This window comes from Ictidomys tridecemlineatus, chromosome 3 (assembly GCF_052094955.1).
Source record: "Ictidomys tridecemlineatus isolate mIctTri1 chromosome 3, mIctTri1.hap1, whole genome shotgun sequence".
Classification (NCBI taxonomy): domain Eukaryota; kingdom Metazoa; phylum Chordata; class Mammalia; order Rodentia; family Sciuridae; genus Ictidomys; species Ictidomys tridecemlineatus.
The window spans coordinates 7,740,112-7,763,113 of NC_135479.1; the positions used below are offsets into that span (position 1 = coordinate 7,740,112).

Genomic DNA, 23,002 nt, shown 5'->3' on the forward strand with positions numbered 1-23,002 from the left:
ACCCCCAGCCCTATTTTGTGTTTTATTTAGAGACAGGTCTCACTGAGTTGCTTAGCGCCTCGTCATTGCTGAGGCCAGCTTTGCATTCTGGATCCTCCTGTTTCAGCCTCCCGAGCTGCTGGGATTACAGGCATGTACCACTGTGCCTGGCCCATGTTATTTTTAATAATATTCTCTGGCCATGAAGGCAGCAGTCATATTCATACCTCCGGCATCAGGCTGTGTGGAGACCTGGCCTGGGAGGGTCACTTATTAGAGTGTGCATCTGGGAAGTCTTTGTTTCAAAAGGTTGGGTATTCTTTTATTTTTTAAATTTAATCCATGAATTTCCCCCCATATTTGTATTGGTGCGTTGTGGTGCACACGAGGATGGGATTTGTGGCTACCTATTTGTACGTGCACACAGAGGAACCACGTGATTTGGCCAACATCACTCCCCAGCACCCCTCCCTCCCCGCCCCGCACCCCTTGCTCCCTTTCCTCTGTTGATCTCCCTTAGATTTTCACGAGATGCCCCCATCTTTCTTCTTCTTTCTTCCTCTCCAGCTCCACGTCTGCGAAAACACAGAGCTCTTCACCTTCTGAGTTTGGCTTACTTTGCTTAACATGATGGTCTCTGGTTCCAGCCATTTTCCTGCAAATGTCATTACCTTATTTTTCTTTATGGCGGGATGAAACTCCATTGTGTACATAGACCTATAAATACGGGTGTGCATGTGTCACTGCAGTAGGATGACTTTAATTCCTCAGGGTAAATACCGAGGGGTGACATACTGGGTCACATGGTGGTTCCATGCCCAGTTTGAAAACCTTGGTCCTCTGACCCGTTTCTCTTGCTTACAATGATCATGGTCACCATTGAGCTGCAAGGTGATGACTCTAAGCTGACAGACTGGAGGCCAGGGGTGCACAGAGGTGGGGGCTGTGAGAGGAATGGGGTCCGGGGGAGGGGTGGGCCTCTGCCCTTCTCTGGTGCCATCCAGCCCCGTGGCCATGTTTCTTCGGCTTAAAAGGTGAGAGGCCTGGGCTGATGCTCCGCCCTTGGAGGTTCTCCCAGCACTAAGCCCTGCAGCGTGAGCCCCGTGACCTCTGTCATTGATTGGTTTGCTAGGGCCGCCTCGACAAAGAACTGAGTGGCTCCAACAACAGACAGGTATTGGACAGCAGAGTCCACAGCTCAGGTGTTGTCAGGTTGGTCCCTCCTGAGTGAAAGATCTGTCCAGTCCCCTCTCCCTGCCTTGCAGGTTGCCAGTTTCTCCCTGCCACTCCTTGTCATCTTCTCTCTATGCATGTCTTTCTGCCAGAACTTCCTTTCTTTATAAGGACACTAGTCATCTGGGCTTGTGTCCATCCTAATGATGACACTTTAATTTGTGGGATCCCTGTTTTCAAATAAGGTCATGTGCCGAGTGCTGGGGGTTGGGACTTCAACAATTTTAGGAGCCATAACAAGCCCAGTGAAACTGGGTCACTGTCACTGGAGAGGAAGCTGAATTAGGAGCCCTGACTGCCTCCCTATTAGGTTGAGCTAGCCCCCATTAGCACAGAGAGGTGGCTTTGGGTTTTCTTTTGTTTTTTAAAATGAAGGCAGCGAAAGAACTTCTTAAGTACATCTGGGTAAAGACTTGGCTTCCTGGTGGTTGGCACTTCTTGACCTTCTTGTGGTAGAAATGACAGGAGTCAGTGTGTATGAGTGTCTTAAGGCTTCAATAACAAAACTTTACAAAATACCAACATCCAGGTGACTTAAAGCCATAGAAATTTATTCTCTCATGGGTCTGGAGGCCAGATGTCCAAATCAAGGTGTTGTCAGGGCCAAGCTGTCTCTGGAGGCCCCAGGGGAGGGTCCCTTCTGGCCTCTTTCAGTTTCCAGTGGTTCTATGTACTCCTTGGTTTGTAGCCACATCACCCCAATCTCTGCTTGTCTCCATTTTGCCTTCTCTTCACCGGTGTCCCTGTGGTCTTCCCTGCTGTCAATTATGAGTACACATGTGTCATTGGACTTAGGACACTTAATCCAGGATGACCTCATGTTGAGATTTTTCATCTGCAAAGAAAGTCCTATTTTCAAAGAAGGCCACATGACGGGCACTGAAGTTGGGATTTGAGCATCTCTTTTTGGAGGCCACTAGTCAACCTGTCTATAGGGCTTCTCAGCTGACCTCACCCAGTGGCCACACATCTCCAGCCCTGACCTCCTTCCACCCAGCAGCCTCAGGGGTCTGGAGCACCTGGGGGGTCCCTCCCTCCTGGCCATGGGCAGTTGGGGGACCAGCTCCTCCTTCTTCCCCTCTGCACGCGAGGCTGGGAACTCCTGTCCCAAGGGCTCCCTCCCTGACCTCTCATCTTCCTCAGGTCCTGGCTGGCTGGTCTCATGCCCTGGGCAGGAGGTGACTGCAGGACTGTCTCTGGAATCAGCCCTTCAGGAGCCTCAGCTCATCCTCATGGGAGGAGCTGTGCTTCTGTTCTCACTCTTGGAGAAGAATAGAGTTTCCCAGAATCTTGCCTCTCTCCCCGTTTCCTGCCTCCAGGACCTTTGGAGGCCCCTCTAGAGTCCCTGGTCCTTCAAGGTCTCATCTCATGTGGCACCAAAATTAATAAAATGCTCCTACATTCCACATTAAGTACACCCCCCCTGTCCCCCGCCAAAGAAATCAAAGTGATTTTGCTTTGGAAATTGTTTGGCCCTAAGCTTATTTAATTTATGATTGGCAGTGATTTCCTGGCCATCACTGTGCGTACTTAGGAATTATCTGGAAGTGAGAAAAGCTGAGCCTCCGTTTGCCTCCGTTGGTTTTTCAAATGTAATTAAATTTTTATGAATACCAAAGTCAACAATTAAGAAGGTTTTAGGGACATTTAGTGAAACATTTATTAATTTTGATTTCCATAGATTCTTTTGTTTTTCCTTTTGATCCAGTATCTATAATTTTAAATTTGTGACCATTCCTTAGGCCTCTGAAGAGCTTGGGGACCCCAAAATCTGGTCCAGTAGTTTCTTTTTAATCTTATCTTATTTGTTTATTTCTATGTGGTGCCGGGGATCAAACCCAGTGCCTCATGCATGCAGCAGGGCAAGCGTTCTGCCACCGCGCCCAGCCCCGGCCATGGTCCGGTAGTTTCTGAGTGCAGAGATATTCCCCCACCCCTGTTGCCTGCCTTTATTCCCACTAGGAAGAGGAACTGGGATTCCCCTTCCTGAATCCCAGGTTCCTCCTGGCAAAGGTGTCCGTTCCGTTTCCCGGCTCCCGTGTTGCCTTCTGCTTCCCTGCCTGGGACGGCTTCGATGGCACTTTGGCTCTAGCTGGGGGTCTCACTTGTGTTTTATCCATCTGGAACCTTCTGCTCGCAAACTGGCTTTTCCCACTGTGACACTGTGGCCTTCCTTAATCTGGTCCTGCCACTCCGGCCACAGGGGCACTACCTGCTTCATGACGTGTGGCCTGTACCGTCACACAGGGCCCTGTTCTCAGAGGGGCCTGCCCGTGGTTTAATGCTCTGCTGTCCCTGCCTTGAGATTCCTAGTAGTTTCACCCCTGAGCTGTGTGTTGTAAGCTCAGTCTGATGGGACGGTGAAGCCTGCATGTTGTCCCAGGAGTGATGCAGAAGAAAGGAACAGGCTTTATATTTCAGTATCTTTAATGGTGTCTTTGAACAAGGGGCCTCCCATTTTCATTTTGTACCAAGCCCTGACTATTATGTAGTTAGTTCTACATGGCTATGACCATGGACAAGGACCCCGTGTGGGTCCTGGTGAGTCACAGCACCCGTGGAGCAGAGTGTCTGTGCAGTTAGGTTTTTTCAGGGAAAAGGAAGTGGATGGGTTTCCTCTTGCTGCTGTAACAAATGACCACAAACTTAGTGAGTTAAAACAAGACAAATTAACCAGCCTATAGTTCTGGAGGTCAGAAGTCCTACAGTCCTGGTATCTTCAGGGCCAGTTCTTTCTGGAGCCTCTCGGGAGACGCTGTTTCCTCCCCTTTTCCATCTCTGGAGGCTGCCTGTCTCTGAGCCCTGCTTCCATCGGTACATCTCCTCCTCTCCCTCCGACGGCTCACTCCCTCTTTTCCCTTAAAATGACCCTGGGGATTATGAGGCCCACCCTGATAATCCAGGGTGATCTTCCCCCACAAGATCCTAATTTAATCACGCCAGCAAAGATCCTTCTGCCACGTGAGGTGACACAGTCCCGAGTTTCAAGGGTTAGGATACAGATGCCTTTGGGGTACAGGAACATGATTCAGTCCGTCAGAGGAAGCTATTTGTTTTCCTGCTTAAATCCCTGAACATCGCTCAGAGATCATCCAAGCTTTGTGATTCTGAAGCTTATACAATTTTGAGGTCTAGTTTAAGGAAAAAAAATGTTGGTAAGAAAATGAAGCTTGCATTAGAATGAGAAAGAAATCACAGGTCCCCAGGCCTCTAAACCGGTCCTTATCTCCTAAGGTCTCTTTGCACCTGGCTCAGAGGTGCACGCACTGGTCTATAGCCTAGAAAGTCTCCTCCCTGAGCTGACAGCAGCCGCGGGTCTACCGTGCTCTCCCCACCAGGAGATTATCTCCTGTCCTCACTGGAGGGATACATCTAGAAATAGAAGGCATGGATGTTTTTTTATGAGGAATAGGAAAAGGAAAGAGGCAAAAAGAGGCCTTCAGGAGTGAGCCTCCGTCTCACAGCACACGACTCTGCCCAAGTCTTCTAGACCAGAAGCGTCCTGGAGCCGTGGGTTGAATCTGTCTTTGGTGGCCTGTACCCAGTGCCACACATTCGCCTGTCACGTAGTAGGTGTGCAGTCAACAGTAAGCATTTTCTGAGCGACTGAATGAACAGCAGGGTGTTCAAGTGCTGTCCACAGCTGTCGAGGAGCAGCTGAAGCAGAGTCCAGTTGCTCAGTAGTCTCCCTGGTCAACCTGCCAAAGACACCGGAAGAGCTTGAAGCAACAAAAGTAGAAATTGAGGGAAACGGACTGATGCTGATCATCTTCTTAGAGACAGAGTGTTCCATGTTCAGTTCGGGGTGGCTTTTAACATTTAGTATCTTATTAAGCAGACAGTTGAGCAAGCCTGGGTTTGGATTTTAAAAGCCTACCACAAGGACCAGAAACTCCTCTAGGGACAATGGTTTTGTGTAGAGTCGGCAGAATCTGCACCCACTCTGTGCCCCTGGGTCATTTGTGGGGCAGATTCAGAATCAAATGTTAGATGTGAGGGGCGGGGGCAGGGGGAATGGATTGTTGACTTAGTTTCTCCTTCAGGCCCTAAAGGGCAGCTCTTCCCGGGCTCAGAGGAGTGGCTGGCGTCCAGGGGTCGTGGGCCCTTCTGGGTGAGGCTTAGGTAAGATGTCAGGTAGAACTTCCGCTTCATCTGTTCATCAGTCATTTTACAGAGCAAATGTCAAGGGCGAGCCCGGTCTGCCCCAGCTGTCAGGGAGTCCCTGCCCAAGCCCTCCCAGGAATTTCATATGGGGGCTCTGTAATGTCACGGTGTCCTGATGCCAGCCCCGGAGCCTGACATCAAGACCCACAGGGCTAGAGGGGGTCGAACACGGGTGTTTTAAGTGGCGGCCAGGGCAGAGCCTCGCGGCAGCCGTGCAGGAGCACAGAGGTGGCCGGACAGTCACGGCAGATCCGATGCTAACCAGAGCCGTGATGGATGCTTCTTGAAAGCACACTGCATTTTAAGGAGGGGTTTCTATCACTATGTCGTGTCCTCCTGAGGCAATTTATTCTGTGGTATTACTCCAGGTCTCACTCGTCGTTTTTTATCCTCTTGATGTTTTTTGGGCCATTTTGTTGCCGGGGCTGGGTATTGACCGACCTGGTGGCGCCCCCTCAGGGTCTCACAGGTGGGGTGAGGACAGCATGGCCCTTGGCTGGGAAGCACCGGGTGCCACCAGGAAAGCCTGATAGGAACACGGTAGGCTGGCCGGGCCGCTCCATGCAGTTTGTGAATATGACCGCTTCTCGCGGCTCTCAAGACAAAGTGGAGCCAGCAGATCAGACTTCTGTATCTGATGGACTCCTTCCTTCCATAAATATCCAACATCTGCTCTGCACCGGGCATCGGGGGCCCAGCAGGGCCACGGCAGGTGTGGCGCAGAGCTCGCGGTGCTGGCATCTGGGGACCCAGCCAGGTGCGAATCTGGGAGACAGCTGCCCCAGGCAGAGGGAGGACAAATGCAAAGACCCTGAGTTGGGAGTGGGCCTGGTGGTCCCGGAGGAGGTGGACCCCTGAGTTGGGGTGGGGGTGGAGGGGTTCCAGGGGTCCAGAGGCTGAGGGCGGGAGCTTGGGTTTGCCCCCAGGAGCAGCGAGGAGCCCTCAGAGGGTTTGCGACAGGAGGCTGGCACTGCAGGGTTCGTGTCCTAACTCTGTGCAGAGGTGGCACAACAGCGAATCAGGAAGATCCACAGGTGGTCAGGGCAGGAAGGAGAAGTGGGGTCATTTCACAAGGTGGCCCCAGTTGAGATGGAGATAAGTGGATATAATCTAGACATATGAGAGGAATAATTTTCCAAATTCCTTAAACAAGCAGCCACTTCCCTAACCCCTCTACAGCGTGTCTATACGATGCCTGTTACGTTCACCTCCCGACCTGTCAGCAAATCTGAAAGCCTGCTCCAGCTGGGAAGGCCCTGGCCGCCCCAGGCCAGAGGTTCAACTCGGTTCTCAGGTCGGGTCAGTGGCCAGACGTGCAAAAGGGCAGAGAAGGAAGGACGGGGAGGTGAAGCCGCATCTCCCTTGCTGACCTCCGTGCACCAGGGTCCAGCAGAGGCCTGGGCGAGAGCAGATGCCGAGTGGATGTCTGTGGAGCCCGGAGCGAGGGAGTGGGGGAGGACTGCTGGCCAGGGCTGCAGTGCCTCACCCAGGGGCACCGTGACCCAGAGGGAGACAGTGTCATCTCCTGACCCAGTGGGGGAAACCGAGGCGGAGAAGGCTGGGGAATCTGTCCAAGGGACCATGTGCCAATTCTTCCCCATGGGCATTCTAAAGTTGGCTCTCAGTGGCTGTACTACCTCTTCAGAGGAGACAGAGAGAGAGAGAGAGAGGGAGGGAGAGAGAGAGAGAGAGAGAGAGAGGGAGGGAGAGAACAAAAGATGAGATCCACCCAGGACACACTGACACACTGGGCTGGACCACTTTGTGCCAACCCACCCCTTATCCCACTCCTCCCTGCCCCAGTCTTCCAGGAGAGGTGCTGGCAGGGCCATGAGCCAGACCACGTGACCAGGGCCACCCTGTTCTGCCGGCCTAGATTCCCGTGGTTCCCTTGCTGATCAGACCCCCCAGGACCCGTCTTATGGCCTTTGACACTTGCAGCAGCCCTGGATGTCTGCAAAACACCCGCCACTTTCTTCAGCCACTGCTCTGGGCTGTTGTGGTGCACTCCCTCCCTCCTCCAATTAATGGGGGCTTCAGGGCCCCTACTGGAGAGGACACAGGTAGGTGGCAGTGGAGGTCACGGTCAGGGTTTGGAGCTCTATGGAAACATTTCCTTCTGGCCAACTCTGCACATCTTACTTAGGGAAGTGTGCAAGTCACAGGCAGTAGGCATGTTTCTGGGAGGTGCGTGTGGGTGTGTGTGTGTGGGGGGTGTTTGTGAGATGTGCTGAGATTTAAGGGCCATTGGCCCAGGGAGCTAGCTGGTGCTCACGTCCTTGGGCCCCAGCACAACTGCGCTGCTGCTCGCTTCCCATTGGCTCATGGAGACACACAAGCAGCATCAGGGACCTGGCACACAACTCTTTCCCTGGGTGTCTGTGACCTCCCCCAGGACTGGCGAAGGCTTGTGCACACAGACTGCTCTGCACTTGGCCTTGGAGCTCAGTTCTGCCCGCCCCAGATCTGTTCCTGAGCCTGCAGAAGGCTGTGAACCAGAGAATTTATTCTTCAGGCGGGATTTGCCAGTGGTGGCAGGGCGGGGCCTGGTGGCTGGAGGGACACGTGTGCTGGGAGGAAAGCAGGAAGTGACTCGGGAGTGGAGCCGGCCCCGTGAGCGGCAGCGGGCTGATGGAAGTGGAGTGGGGGCTGGAGAGGGCACCCTAGTGAGTTGGCTTTTCTCTCCTTCAGCGCCTTTGGCGGGGCCAGAGCCTGGGCCCCCAGGACCAGAGTGTGAGACTTGAGGGTGTCCCTGGGCAAAGGAGGGATGGAGGAGAAGCAGGAGGCTTGCAGGTGGCCGGACAAGGAGGAGTGCCTGGCCCTGCTCTGCCCCTCCAGGGAGGGCAGTGACTGCACCTCCTCCAGTCTCTGCAGTCCTGGCTGCCCGCGGGTGGGTGGGGGATGCGGGATCCCGGGAGCAGAGGCCCCTCCCCCTGGCCTCTGAACTTGACTGGGATCTGGTTAACCTGCAGCAGGTTGCGGTGTGGCCTGAGACTGTGCATTTCTAACCACGTCCCTGGTCCGCTGGTCCAAGGGCCACACTTTGAGCAGCCAGACATTAGACAACTCTCCCAGAACCACTTTCACCCCAACCTGAGACTTCTTGCTTCCCTGTGTGCCATCTCACTAGGACCTGGGCACACAGGTGCTGTGCCTACTTCTGCAGCCTCACCAGCCTCTTGAAGCTGACTCTCAGAAGGGAGCAACAGGTTTAAAGGGGAAGCAAAATAAAATAATAAGGGGAGCTCCACCAGCCTGGAGGGCCTTCCGGGCGGCCCGTGCAGACTGTGCACAGGGGTGCAGTGGGGGCTTCTCTGAAGCTGCGGTGGGCAGAGAATGAGCCTCTCTCCTGCCAGCCCCTCGGAGTTTAAGGTCTTCATATGCAGCTTCTGAGGGAGACTGAACCCCAGTGAAAGAGCTGCTTTGGAGGTGGCGGGGCTTGGTGTGCCATGCTCCTAAGGTTGCTGGTCTACTGTTGGAGAAACATTGTCCTCTGGGGACTGCACCAGCTGAGCCACCCCTGCTGTCTGTGCTCCTGGTCTTGGAGAGGTTGTACACATGTCAGTGTGCACCAGAATCCCTCGTGGACTTGGTTCAGAGGCAGTTCTGATCAGCAGGCCCGAGGTGACCTGAGAGTCTGCATTCTTAAGTAGCTCCCAAGGGGCCCAGTGCTGCTGGTCCTTGGGCCACCCTTTTGAGGAGTGAGGTTTTCTGTTTTTTTTTCTTTACCAGGGGTTGAACCCAGGGGCTTTCGACCACTGAGCCACATCCCCAGCCTTTTTTTATATTTTGTTTTGAGACAGGGCTGAAGCTGCCTTTGAACCTGCGATCCTGATCCTCTTGCCTCAGCCTCCCAAGTCACTGGGATTACAGGTGTGCGTCCCTGCACCCTGCCCAGGGGGGAGGTTTTCAGACAACAAATGGAAGAAGCTCCCCCAGGGGTGCTGGGCTAGCGTTCCCCTGACAAACACTGCTCCTGTTGGGCTAGAAAGCTTGTGGTCCGGTCCCCTGTGGGTCCCTTCTTCTCACTTCTCAGGGTGCTCAGGTATTAATGGGGACAGGTTTAGAAGAGGGTTTTCCTATCCCACCTACCACCAGGACACCCATGAACTCACAAAACCCACTTTGACTTTGGCCTTTTGGCCAATGAGGATTGTTTGCTCAGTCCCGAAGCCGTCAAAAGGCACATTCAACCACTGGGAAAAATAAAGAGGTGTTTTTGTTCCGACCCATCTTGGATGCGAAGTACGGAGAGGGTGATAGCTCTGTGCCTGTGTTTGTGTTTGAAGTTTTATCCTCTGGCAGCTAGAAGTAGGTGATTGGCGTGAGGATCCAGATGTCTTTGTGATCCAGTCACTCTTTCAGGGTGACTCAGTAAGACGATGGAGGTAAAGAGGTGGCTTCTTTTAAAAATGACTCCCTCCCATTAATTGCTATAATCACCACCCTGGGTTCTGTTTACACCCAGGGACCTCAGTCTGAATCCAAGGATCCTGTGTAATCGCAGAGCTCTCCTAGGATGAGGCCCAGCTGGGGCTTGACTGGGTCCACCTGGGTTTGCCTGGGCCCAGAGCCTTTCCTGGGTTTGAGCCTGGCACTGCTGCTGAGCCCCTGGCATGGGGGCCCCTGTCCACCCTCTGCCATGGTTTCTACCCAGGGTCAAGAGAGGCAGTGTCTTCACTCTTGATCTGCAGCCCAGGCCAGCGGGCTCCTCAGCACCAGGGCCTGGCAGGGCAGACCAGTAGGGTCCTGTCCAGGCCTGTGGGTGCCGGTGGGCCAATAGGGAGCTGAATGAGGCCTTTGAGATGAGGCTGCGGCCCCGGGTTTGTGTTCCAGGTCCCAGGCCTGTCCAGAAGGGCCTTGTAACTTTCCACGGGAGAGGTCAGCCTCACGGTCTTTCCAGAGCTGGGGGTCCTAGGAGTGTTAAATCTGGAGGAGGTGCTCCAGGCCCCCAAAGAGGGAAGGGCACTTGCCCCTCTTTTCTTGGTGGGCAGTGGTGTGCTGAGCTGACCAGGGAAAGGCCATTCCTGGGTCTGTTTCCTTGCCCACTGCCCCGTCCAGGTAAGTGGGCCCTTTCCAAATATTTTTCAGGGGCCACAAAGTCCTGTTTCACAGGGGTGCCAACTGTGGGAGAGCATCGCCCCTGTTTTTCAAGCAGAGAAAGACACCAACGAGGTGGGCCGGCCCGCACAGAGAGAACAGCCAAGATGCGAGGGAGGGCGGTGGGGGGCCAGGGCGAGACTTCCACGAGCTTGGCTTCAGGTGGCCCTCGGAGGAGGCCCTGGGCTCCGGGATTGGAGAGGCCCGTGGAGGGCAGGCACTCCGGGAGGGCGCTGCATGAACAGAGACCTGCAGGCAGCACCACCTGGGACTCATGGAGGTGCCATAAAGAATTCAGCTGAGCACGAGCCCCGCACCACACCTGAGGTCATGGGCACGGGGCTGGAGGAGCCCGTGGGGGCGTGGAGACTCAGGAATCCCGTGGGCCAGGCCCGGGGCTACGGCTGGGAGCTATTAACGGTGTGATTGGGAATTACATGGAAGAGTTTAAAAGGGGATCTGAGCTGGTCACGGGGCTGCGTCAGAGCGTCCGGGGCCCTTCCAGGCTGCACGATCCACGTTCTTCATGTTTCTCTTTGGGGCGTCTCAGTGTTGCGACCTCTTGCTGGGGCTCCTGGTCTCTCTGGGTGTCCCCATGTCTCTTTTTGGGGTGAGTGGATTTTCAACGCCTGGGGGGCCAGGGTGGAGAAGTTTGACCCCTGTGCTGGGTTGGCACAGCAGAAGGGTGGATCCCACCAACCCAGATGGAGGCCAGCTCAGCCAGGGGGCCCAGGACGCTTGAGAAAACGTGGGTATCTCTGAAAGGGACGCCAGCGGCTGACCCTCTCTCTCCTCTGCACACAGCTGAGTTCAGCATGCTCCAGGGCCACAACCCCGTGTTCCAGGCCTTGCTGGGGACCTTCTTCACCTGGGGGATGACGGCAGCTGGGGCGGCTCTGGTGTTCGTATTCTCCAGTGGACAGGTGAGTCCCTTGCTTCAGTTCTAAGGTTCTGAAGGTTTGTGGGACCCTCTTGGCGGCTCGTTCCGAGCAGGCCTGCTGGCCCCTGGAGGCCCCGCCATGCCTGTAGGCAGCGGGTGGTGAGGTCTCCTCCCTGTCTTTTCTCCTGACTCCCTACCAGGCCAGGGGAACAGGTGTCCCCTCACGGCAAATATGCCACGCGCTGTGTCGTCCTCTGCTGCCCAACAACCTGACTCCAAGGGCGTGGGATGGCAAACCCAGTCATGCAACCTCTGTTAGCCTGTTGCCTGGTTTCTACCTTCCCTCTAATTTGGAACAGGTGGCTCAGTGCATGACCAGAGAAGATTGGGCTTCAGATGTGCCCGCCCTGCCCGTGGCCTTGTGCTAGCTGGGATGACGAAAACAGCCCGGGGGTGGGAAGGGGCTTTTTATTCCTGCTCCTTGGGATGATGCAGGCAGGCACACCTCCCGTCCTCCTGCAGACCACACGCCTGCCCGCTCCTGCCCCCACGGCCCCCACATATCCTGATTATACCCCAACACCCTTGCCTCTCAGGTCCCCCCAACCTAGTCCCACACCCCATGGACCCCTCTATCCCCACATCTCTCCTCCTTCCCCCAGGCCCCTGCATCTCCGCACTTCTTGCTCACCCCTCCTCACGCCCCTGCCCCTCCACACCCACCCCCCCAAGCTTGAATTGTTCTTTCTTTCCCAACTCCACCTGGGCCGGGAGCCCCAGGGTCTGCCTTGAGTGCGGTTTCTACGTAGCTCAGCGCGAAGCTAGAGAAATAGTAGGGCGCACGTGAGCAGAGAGGAAGACACACCTGGGCAGCTGGCAAGTCGGCACCCTGTGTTAGAGACCAGTCCTTCCGGTGGATGTCGGCCATGAGACCCTGACTCCACCGCTGCCCCAACCCCTCCCGTCCTGGGGGTCCTGGAACCACTCCACTGGAGACTCGAAACTTAAACCTCACGACCCGGAGTCACAGGGCTCCCAGAATCTCAGTAGGCAAGACACCCAGAGATGTCCAATTCACAGAACGTAGAATGGGGTTGCCAGGGCTAGGAGAGGACAGGGACTTAGTTGTGAGGAGGGAGCCTTATTTCTATGGCCATAGTGTCCTGAGGTCTCCATGTTGTCCCATGTGCCAGAATTTATTTTTTAATAAAGACTGAAGGATATGCCCCTGTATGTGTAGACCATATTTTGTGAGTCCACCCATCTAGGATGGCTAGTAGTGGATCTTTTTGATTTTTTTTTTTTAATTTTAGCTATTTTTATTAGTCTTAACCTATTTTTTTTTGAGAGAATTTTAAAATATTTTTTAGTTTTTGGCAGACATCTTTATTTGTATGTGGTGCTGAGCATCGAACCCGGGCCGCACGCATGCCAGGCGAGCGCGCTACCGAGTAGCGGATCTTTTTATTAGAATAGAAGATGCTCGTAGAAACGTGCACATTTTTAAAATGTATGCTCCTCACAAATGTCCTTGAAACCAGAGTCCAGATCAAGTCCCCACCCGGCCCCCACCCCATCCAGCCACACCCCTCACCCCCCCACCCCCCCACCCCCCCACCCCCCCCCACCCCCCCACCCCCCCCCACCCCCCGCCCTCCACTCCAGGGGTGCTCCCTCTCCTGCTCTCCAGCAGTGGGGCTGGTCTTCGTGTTCTGGTGCTTTATTTAGACAGAGTGGTGGTGGAGCGTGTGTCTGGCGGAGTGCACCCTATTTACTTTCCAGTTTACTTAACGCCCTGCCTGTTTGTGACATGTGTACGCATACAGTGTGTGCGCGTGTTCGTGCGTGCGTGTGCGTGCCATGTGGCGTTCTGTAACTTGGATACATCCTCACTGGCGGATGCGGACTTTCCACTGGTGGTGGGGATTTGAGCAGTTTTCTGGTTGGGGGGCTCTCGCGCACATCATGCCGCTCTGAATGTTTCTGTGATTGGTGAATCTGAGCAAGCATTTCTTAGTTATTACTCGGGAGAGGCACTTCCCATGGGGCCACCAAATAGTTCTCCAGCGTGGTCTTCCGGTTTGCACCCCCACTGTGTGAGGGTTTGGATGTTTCCTATGCCCCTCCCCAATTCTTGGTCTAAAAGGGCCAACTGCATCCTTGCCCGGGGAGCCCCAGTCAGGGGCATAGGTGGGGTTGTGTGTCCTGAGCATCCCCAGAAAAGACTTCTGATTGGCTCTGGGACTGATGGAAGGTTGTAAGTCTTTCCTTCCCTGGTGCTTGGCCCATTTTATAAACTCAGGGTTGACCAGCTCAGGAGTGGGCCCTGGCTCTCCTGGGCCTTACGGCCTCCTCTCAGCTGAGGACACGTTATCTCATTGTCCCTTGGAAACTGAGACACTTCTCTTTAATTTTCAGAGACGCATCTTGGACGGAAGCCTCGGCTTCGCTGCAGGGGTAAGTGGCGCTTCTGGGGCAAACGGCTACCGAGGTGTGCGCGTGTGTGTGTGTGCGGGCGTGCGCGCTGACATTTCTCCATCCAGCACCATCTCGGTCTCTCCCCATGGGATCTAGAGGCACCTCTGGGTTTGCTAAGTGCTAATGGCTCCCTGTCCTCGCCAACTATGTGCATTTCCCCCCTCATCAGATGCCCCTCCTGCCCCTCTAGCCTGTGAAGGAGCCTTGCTTGAAAGCTGTCTCAGGATTTGTCAAAGACATTTAGTAGGGCCTAGCACAGTCCTGGCCCGGTACACAGTTAGCACTAATCAAACATTCTCTTCCTCTCCTCCCTTAACAGGCTTGTTTTAACTATGCAAAAAATGTGGAGAGAATTCTGGATCCATCCCAGGTGCCCATCAGTTGAACCTTGATAACAGGCTTTGCTAAACGCATTCTATCTGCCCTCCAGCCTTCGGGGAGGCTAGGGTATTTTGTAAAAGCAATCTCGGCATCATGTAGTTCACCTGCAGATTCAATACACATGTCTCAATGACTTAGGAAAAAAAAGTAATTGCCATGCCATTACCACACCTGCCAAAATTAACAGTGATTCCTTATTATAATCTAACACCCAGGCAATATTCAAATTTGCTCTTGCTTTTGGTGGTTCTGGAGTTTGAACCCTGGGATGCTGTACCACTGAGCCACACCCCTCAAGCCTTTTTTTTTACTCTGCTTTGAGGCAGGGTCTCCATAAGTTGCTGAGGCTGCCCTTGAACTTGGCATATTCCTCAGCCTCCCGAGTCACTGGGATTATAGGCGTGTTCTGAGTTCATACTCCTCCATCTTTTCTAAGGGGTCTTCTAAGAATGTTCTAGAATTATCTTTTAAGTGTTGCCAGGTGTATTGGTGCACGCTTGTAATCCAAGTGGCTCAGGAGGCCGAGATAGGACGATTGCGAGTTCAAAGCCAGCCTCAGCAAAAGTGAGGTGCTGAGCAGCTCAGTGAGGCCTTTTCCCTAAAAACATACAAAATAGGGCTGGGGATATGGCCGAGTGCCCCTGAGTTCAATCCCCACAATCCACCCCCCGCCCCCCCCAAAATTCTATCTTTTAAATCTTCAACATTGTTTTTTCCTACACTAGTCACTTCTTAAAGAAACTGGGTTATTTGGTTCTAGAACGTTCCACATTCTGAATTTGGCCACTTTCTCATAATTTGTGCCTCAGTCCCCTCTGTCCCTCTAGCTGGGAGTTGGACTTGGGGCTAGGTTAATTCAGACTTCATTTTTTGGGGCCTGGATACTTCAAGTGTCCCTGTGTACTCCAGTTGTATCAGCCCCAGCAGGAGGCACAGAGTATACCGTGTTCACTTTCAGTGGATCAGGGTTTGGTTCCAATACAGTTTTTATAGTCCTGTGGTCTGGGGGTGGAGGGATTTCTCTGAGGTCATTTAAGTTAGCCACTGTCACACTAGGGCCTGTCCTTAGAGAACATGGGGACTTTGCAGCTGTACCCAGGTGGGCAGAGTGTTAGCAAAATAGCGTCTAGGTCCTCAGCTCCCAAGTGTTCTCTTCCTGAAAACGGTTCTACCTGGGAGTACCCTGGACGCTGCTCTCCTCTGCCTTCCCTGGGTCAGGTGCCCCCTCCCACCTCGCCCTCCCCCGATTACCTGGCCTAGGGGGCAGCGCCTCCAGGGAGGAGCAGAGGGCCCCTTGGAATGTTGGCTGCTGTGGAGACGGCCCAGACCCTTCACTCTTACCCCTGAAGATGGAGTTAATCAAACTGTCAGGGGTGAGATCCTTAAAATTGGTTTTCCATGGTGGGCCACTCTGAGATCTGGGGACTGTAACTTAAGAGCTCAAAGAACAATAGCATAACAGCTCAACCACCCCATCTTCTCTGCTGGAATACATTTTCTCTTTTCCTTCTCTTTATTAACATAAGCAAAGAAATAGAAATTAAATTGCTCAACCCTGTCTTATTCCAGCAATGCCACTTAATAATTATAGACCTATGAGTGAATAGAAAAAGGCCCTTCTATTAATGCTCTTCCAAGAATATTTAGCTTTCCAATATTTCATAACTATAAAGTGGTATGCTCTGTTTTTGTTATGAATTTCTCCATTACTAGTCATAGTTATAATAATAGGTTCGTCCAGGAACTTAAATGTCAAGCTTACAAATGAGCAAAGTGGGGCTGGGCTTGTGGCTCAGTGGGAGAGTGCTTGCCTTGCATGCGTGAGGCCCTGGGTTTGATCCTCAGTGCCACATAAAAGTAGATGTTGTGTCCATCTACAACTTAAACCCAAATGAGCAGAGGGGAGGGAAACTGGATTTCACTGCACCTAAAGGGGATACACAGGTATGAAGTGTGAAGACCCCTACTCTATTGATCAGGCTTTTGGGTGTCTCGCTGTAGTCTACTCTCGTAGGTCAGAAGTGTCACATGCCAAGAGAAAAATCAAAAAATAAAAAAGGAAACCAACAAATTGAGTGTCCTGGCCTTCAGGACACGTAGGAATAACTTTGATATATTTTTTTTTTTTTTAAAGGAAACCATCATAAGACCACTGTAGTTGCAAGTTCATGAGGGGCCCATGCACCTGAGCTTACACTTTCTGCAGTACTGATGGTGGACCAAAGTGCTCTAGGCCCGGGAGTCTTGGCATCTACACATTTAAGTTAAACATGATTTAAAATAGTTTCACTTCTGATTTTTAAAGTGGTAGGAAAAAAGAGATATTTTTATCCAAAAACAAGTCATTTGCTTTTCCAGAAGTGACCTTGAATGTGAGTTGCACAGAAACTCCTGGCAGGTCCCCAGCAGGTCCCCAGATACTACAGAAAAGGCTAAAAATCCTGGAGTAGGAGACACTTGGATGCTAACCCAGGGAGCCTCAGTGGCATTGATGATTAGAAGGCATTGTCACACGTGTCTCCAAACCAGCGCAGGACCGTAGAGCCCAGGAGCCCTGAGCAGTGATGACCACCTGGACTTAGGAATAACTTATATTTGACATGGATGAGCCATTGACTGGGGCAGTGGTTGTCAGATTAGCAGATTTGCTCCCGGGGATGACTGGCACCTTGGGTTGTCTCAGCTGGCAGCTAGTGGGTGGAGGCCAGGGCTGTGTCACAACTGCAAAGGACTCGCCAAGGGTCAGTGCTGTGGACGTTGAGATGCCCTGGCCTAGCACATTTTGCTGTTACCTGCCCTGTAGAATGTTTACAAACTCGGTGGAAAGTTCTTAAGACCCCTTGCCCTCTTACTTCTACAGTCAACCCTGTGTGTGTCCTTGGACATTTTGTCACGAACAAATGCATGACACTGGGAACTCGACAGTTGAACTGAGTACAAACCGTGTCTCTGCTCACCATGTAATGCTGAACAATTTATTTAAACCACCTGTGCTGCAAAGTGGGTGTGAATCATAGTACCTGGTACATCCCTCATAGGAGCACTGTAAAGATTAGATAATTAAATTACTTTAATAATACTTGATACCTTGTAGGCAGTAGGAGGATGGTCGAGGGCCATGGTGCCTGGTACCCTAAAGGCTTTGCTCCCTGGCCCAGTCCTGGAGGCTTTGAGTTAGTCTTGACAAAAGCAAAACTGGCTGTGAGTTGGCTGGAGGGTCCATTCCATCTCACAAATGTCTGTACAGCCTGTTACACTGTTTCACTCCCACTTTGCAGTTCTCCAGTGGGTTGGACGCCATCTCTACCTGAGTATGTACATTATAGCTTGTCTGATGTAATGCCACAGTGACGCATCTACCCACTGTGTAATTGTTCTCCAAACTGTTTCCATAAGAGATTCCTGGGATAAAGGACATAAGTATTTTAGACATGCTGGGGAGCATATTTCACAGGTGGTTCTTCTCATTAGCAGGACCTTGGAATCATGAACAGTTCTCCTTAAATGATTCCTCTTGGAATCTCTGCCTGTTTTTCTCCAGATTTCTTAAATCTCTCTCCAAGTCTCCAGTAATCATTGTCTGTCTTCGGAACCAAGCTTGGTCTTGAGTTTTGCTTTAACTGCAAACTTCACAGGGAGAACTCTTAGGGGAGTCCTTATTCCCTGTTAGCATCCTAGAGTACTAAAACTTTAAAGCTGGAGAAGGTTTCAGATGATAATACCTAATACTTATTGAGCCCTTATTGTGTTCATGATGCTCAGCCAAGCACTTTAAATAGATCATCTAATTTAATTTTTATAGCAATCCTGTGAGGTATATACCAGGTACTATGATTCACTCCCATTTTGCAGGCACAGTAGGTTTAAATATAATTGTTCAGCAATAAATTGTGAACAGAGACAGGATTTTCAGAGTCTGACTGGGGCTCCTACCTTTAAACCACAATGCCTCTTATATCATGTCTGGTACAGCTGCCTCTATTTACAGAAGAGAAACGAGTTTAGGGAGAACAATGACTTATCCAGAGCTGAAAATCGCTAGACAGCAGCAGAATGAGGACCAGGCACAGCCGAGAGGCCAGGGACTGCAAGCATTTAGATGAGTGAGCTTGGGCAAGCTCCTTGGTCTGCCCGAGTCTGTCGTCCCTCCTGAGCAGGGAGGACACGGGACTGGCTGGTTCACTAAGAGCTTTCTGGCTCTGCATGTTAAAGGGGTGAGCTGCAGCACTGGTGGGCACACGTCTTTTCATTGGAAGACAACTGTGCAGTGTTTCAGTTTGATTCTGGGTCACCTACTCAGGGATGTTTTAGTGGTAAACTTCACCATGGAGTTGAATATTCTTTCGTGGACTGAGAAAGTTATCCTGGTCCCTAAAGATACAGAGATGAGTTTGGAGGGGCTGAAACATGGAGGATCACCATATTAGTACTCTTTGCCCTGGATGGTGTGTGTTTTTTGTGAGGCTCAAGTCGAGGAATTGCCATATCGGTACACCTTCTCGGCACAGGAGAAGGCCTACCGATTGGGAAGCTGGCTTCTAGGCATGAAAAGGCAGTTTGCTTCTTACTCTCTTATCTCCTAGGAAGCTGTTTCTTATGACTGGGTTTTCTTGAGATTTTGGCCAAGTCTGCTTTTTGTGCAGCAAGTGGTGAATCACGTTTTCTCCAAATAACTGGCTCACCGTTGGAGGTCAACGGTGGCCTCTGAGTCTGGAGGAGTGCGGGTGGCCAGCTGTTCCTCATTTACACAGAACTGGGTGGAAGAAAGGGACTTCAGTCGTTGGATGTGGGATTCGGGAAGGAGATTTTAGCCAGGGCTGCTGGCAAGGTTTATTCTACAGTAAATATGAGAGGGGAGGTCTAAGGGATGGAGCAGCCATTGAATTGAGTGTTTAGAAGTCCTAGCTTCTACACTTTGTCTCTACAGATCCCAGATTGAGAAACACTTCTCTTTTCCTTATCCACTGAGATGGGGAAGTCTGGCATATTCTAATGGAGATGCTTCATGGCTCTTGGAACAGGAGGTCTTTGGATTGCACTGGGATGGGCTGGGACGTAGCTCAGATGCCACAAGACACTGCGGGAGGAAGGAGTGGCCTGTGGGGATTCTGAGGGGAAGGTCACTGCTACCTGTTTCTGAGCCAGGATTTTTCTTATTAGAGAAACTGGGAGAAACAGGACTCATTGGTGACCCCCCCAGACGGTGGCCCTCTAGGGAGGAGGGAGATGGAGAAGGCTTGGTCTGATCCCACCCCCGGCATCTCTTAGATGGGTTGTCTCAGAAGGTTCTGGGTGCTTGTTCAGTGTGGATCTTTGATATTTGCTCTTTAAGGATTTTGGGAGCCCCAGGGCCGCCTAGATTCTACCCTCTTGTTCTGAACTGGGATGCAGTGGCCAGGGAGATGGTGCTTGTCCATCCTGGAGCTAAGGCCCCTTCCCCCCTTAGGTGGGCACTCGGCAGAGTGCCATCAGTATGGGCTCTGCACTGGGCAGCTTGCCAGCACTAGAGAGATCCCCGAGGCAGTTGGGCTTATTTTGGCTCATGGTCTTAGATTCCAGTCCATGACCAAACGGCCTTGTTCTCTGAGCCTGTGATGAAACGGCATATCGTGGCAGGAAGACGTGGTGGAGTAAACATCCCAGTTCCTGAGCCAGGAAGCAAAAGGGGAGGAGACCAGGGTCCCATTATCCCCTTCAAGGGCATACCGAGCTTCCCATGAGGCCCCACCTCCCAAGCTTCCACACACCTTCTAGGAGCACCCCCCGGGTGTCGATTCCATTACACATGGACCTGGTGGGGGGACTTGGTCCTGCCTGCCCTGGGGTCCCCTTTGACAAGCCCAGTGTGCTGTCTGTGCTGCATGAAGACGTGGTGGGTGGGCCTTCTCTAACCCACCTCGTTCCAGGCCTCGGAACTGTAATGGGCTCCTGCCACTTCCTCTCTGTTGCTTCCTGCATGGTGGTGCCCCAAGACGCTGGCACTTACTCTAAACCCCCATAATCGGGGACAGGGCCTTAGGCTTGCATGGTGAGGCATCTGGCATTTTGCTTTAGGATCCCGAGGCCAGTTTCCAATGGAAAACCTCCTGACTTTTCTGACTCTTGACCTAGACCCCAAACACTAGTGCTCTCTGGGCTCAGTGGCTCTGATGACAGTGCTGTCCTTCCTGCCTCCTGCTCCAGTGGCCAGGACAGCAAGTCTTACTGTGAGGAGAGAGAGCAAGGTGAGGGTGCTGGAAAGGCAGAAATGCTCGGGAAGGGGACAGATGATGATTATGGTATTTTTTTTCTTTTCAATTTCATGCTTCAGATTTCCAGTGTCATTATAAACACTGAGGGGGAGGAAAGGATAGGCATCACCTTCTCTCCTTGGTGACAGAAAGTGACAGTGTTTGTCTTGGTGGAGGAGCCCTGCTGAGTGCCGGAGGTGTGTGGCCCCGAGGCCCACCGCAGCCCCCTGGATGGTGGCCTCCCTTCCCTCGCCCCTCCCTGTCCTTCCTCCCCTCCTCCCGCACCACGTTCATGCTGCTTGAGTGGCCACTGATGGCCTCCGTTCTCGGCCGGGGAGGCCTGCATTCTGCTGCTCTGTCCTGCCTACAAGCCTGGACCTACTGTGTCCACAGGGCTGGAGGGTTCTCTTTGGGATATCTGCTCCCCCTCGTCTGGGGGCGTGCTTCCCTGCTCCCATGAAGGAGGTGGTGGGACTGAGGCAGGTGATGGTCAGAGTTAAAAGGGCCTAAAGATTCAGGTTAAAGAGATGAGTGCTCCTAGGTCACAAGAGCTCTACGTTTTTCTGTGGGAACAGGTGGATGTTTAGTTGGTATTCCTTGAAGGTGACTGACTCGGTCATCCACCCACCAATCTATCCACCCAAGCAACCATCCACCCACCCACCCATCCATCCATCCATCTGTCCACCCAGCATTTAATTGAGAACCTGCCTCCTTCCAGCCACTGCGCCACGCTGGGGATTTGAGGAAGCAATGCGGGGAGACGTTTTCCATTTCTAAGGAAGCTGTGACCTGGGGGAGAGTGCAGGCTACACTGCTGCTCTAGATCCTGCCTGCTGCCCATTTTGTAAATAGATTTATTGGTGTGCAGTCACACCCATGTGCAGACACCTGTGCTTGGCGGCCTTTGCAGTCCTGTGATGGCATTGAGCAGATGCAGCAGGACTCTGCTGCCCACGAGGCCAGTATTTACTCTTTGGCCCTTTATAGAAAGTTGTCTGTCCCCGGTGCCATGTTGGTGGCAGGGCTTTTCTTAAGTTTTTTTAAATTGGTGCATTATAATTATCACCATGGTGGGATTCATTGTTGTGTGTTCATACACGCACACAGTAGGACAGTATACAACACAATAGGACAATATACACACAGGACAATGTACTTTGGTCACTGTCACTCCCCTGTGTCTCCCCTCTTGGGTTTTTTTGAGGCCTGGTAGCCTGAGCCAGAGTGCCTAGGACCACAGCTCTGTGCCATTATGGCTCAGCTGGAGCTCTTGGAATAGTCCCTAAGGTGGTTTCCTGGAGGACACCTGGCTTCCTGGTGGACCTTCTAAAACGGCCTGCCCGTGGCTCCCCTTTGAAGACCGCTGGGATAGCTCTGGTGAAGCATGGATTCTGTGGGCCCCGTTTCTCTAGGCCACACCAACGCCTGGTGCTCAGGAGAGCTGGCTGGGGGCATAAGTGTGCCGTAGGAGACTGAAGGTGCCAACTCGAATTTGCAGCTGGCATTAGTGTCCTTGGTGAGCAGAGCCAACGTGACCCGTCGTCCCTGACAGTCCAGTTCTCCCTGGCTTTGGGGCAGTTCCTTCCTACAGATGCTGTTTCTGCACCTGGTTGCACACTGGAATCACCTGGGGGAGCTTCCCCTCCCTCCCTCCCTCCATGTCCTGCACACCCCAGACCAACCACATCAGAACCCTGGGTATTGGAGGTGATGGCTAGCGTCTCATTGGGGGGTTCTTCCTGCCCAGGAGGGTGTAAGCCACCCTAAAACTTAGTCTCAAATAGTGAATAACAAAACACAAAGAGCCAGAAATATATTTACAAAAGTGAAGCCCCTGAGAGACCTAGCCCACCGGGGATGGAACTAGACAAAAGATGGCTCCAGTGCCCTATTTAAGGGGGGACACCAAAGATAGTGGTGAGGTTTCAAGGGTGGAGTCTTGCTTCGCGATGTCTAATCAGCAGGTTGATTGACATCTTGGCAGGGCACACCCATCTCGGTGCTGTGTGGGATCTGGCAGAGCTGGAGGGGGAGGTCCACCTGCATCAGGCAGTCAGTCCGTGTGTGGGTGCCACGGGAAGTTCCCAAGGCCAGAGTTACCTCCACATTAGGCTACAATGAGCAACACAGCCCTCGGAGGGCTCGTTACCCTCCATGTAACAAGGGTATGGTTAAGAAGGTATGGTTAGAGGGGTGGGAACTGGCACAGATCATTTTTAGAGCTTCCCGTGAAGGCACGGTTCAGCCAAAGCCAGGAACTCCTCTCCTAAAGGGGCTGTGGCTTTTGAAGGTTGAGCTGGGGTTTGGAAGGTGCAGACTCCAACTAGCCGTCGACACTTGGGACTCGGGTCATGCTCAGAGGCAGTGGACATGGAGGATGGAGCCCTGGAGCATGGCGGAGGAAAGCTGGGTTGGGAGCAGTGCCTCTGTTCCTCAGCTGCAGCCCATCTGCTGAGGTGCCTGTGGCCATCTAACGTGAACTTGACCGGGGACCTGGCTCCCACTAGCCTGGAGGAGCGGGCAGCTGTCAAACACCCTGGTCACTCTCCAGTTG

The 23,002-nt window shown here is 52.6% G+C and overlaps 1 protein-coding gene across 12 annotated transcripts in view; it reads left to right on the top strand.

The window, feature by feature from the left end:
• Slc39a11 (solute carrier family 39 member 11) overlaps positions 1–23,002 on the top strand; it is a 392,410-nt gene that overhangs the window by 63,008 nt on the left and 306,400 nt on the right. For 6 of the 12 annotated variants that reach the window (XM_078041769.1, XM_078041772.1, XM_078041773.1 and 3 more), the window contains 2 exons: positions 11,281–11,399; positions 13,775–13,813. In XM_078041769.1, the coding sequence (XP_077897895.1) occupies positions 11,292–11,399; positions 13,775–13,813 (147 nt within the window). In that variant the 5' untranslated portion in view covers positions 11,281–11,291. Of the gene's footprint in view, positions 1–7,920; positions 8,043–8,088; positions 8,110–9,230; positions 9,250–10,467; positions 10,552–11,280; positions 11,400–13,774; positions 13,814–23,002 lie in introns of those variants that run through there. The other 6 variants (XM_078041766.1, XM_078041777.1, XM_078041778.1 and 3 more) reach the window with 4 other exon arrangements.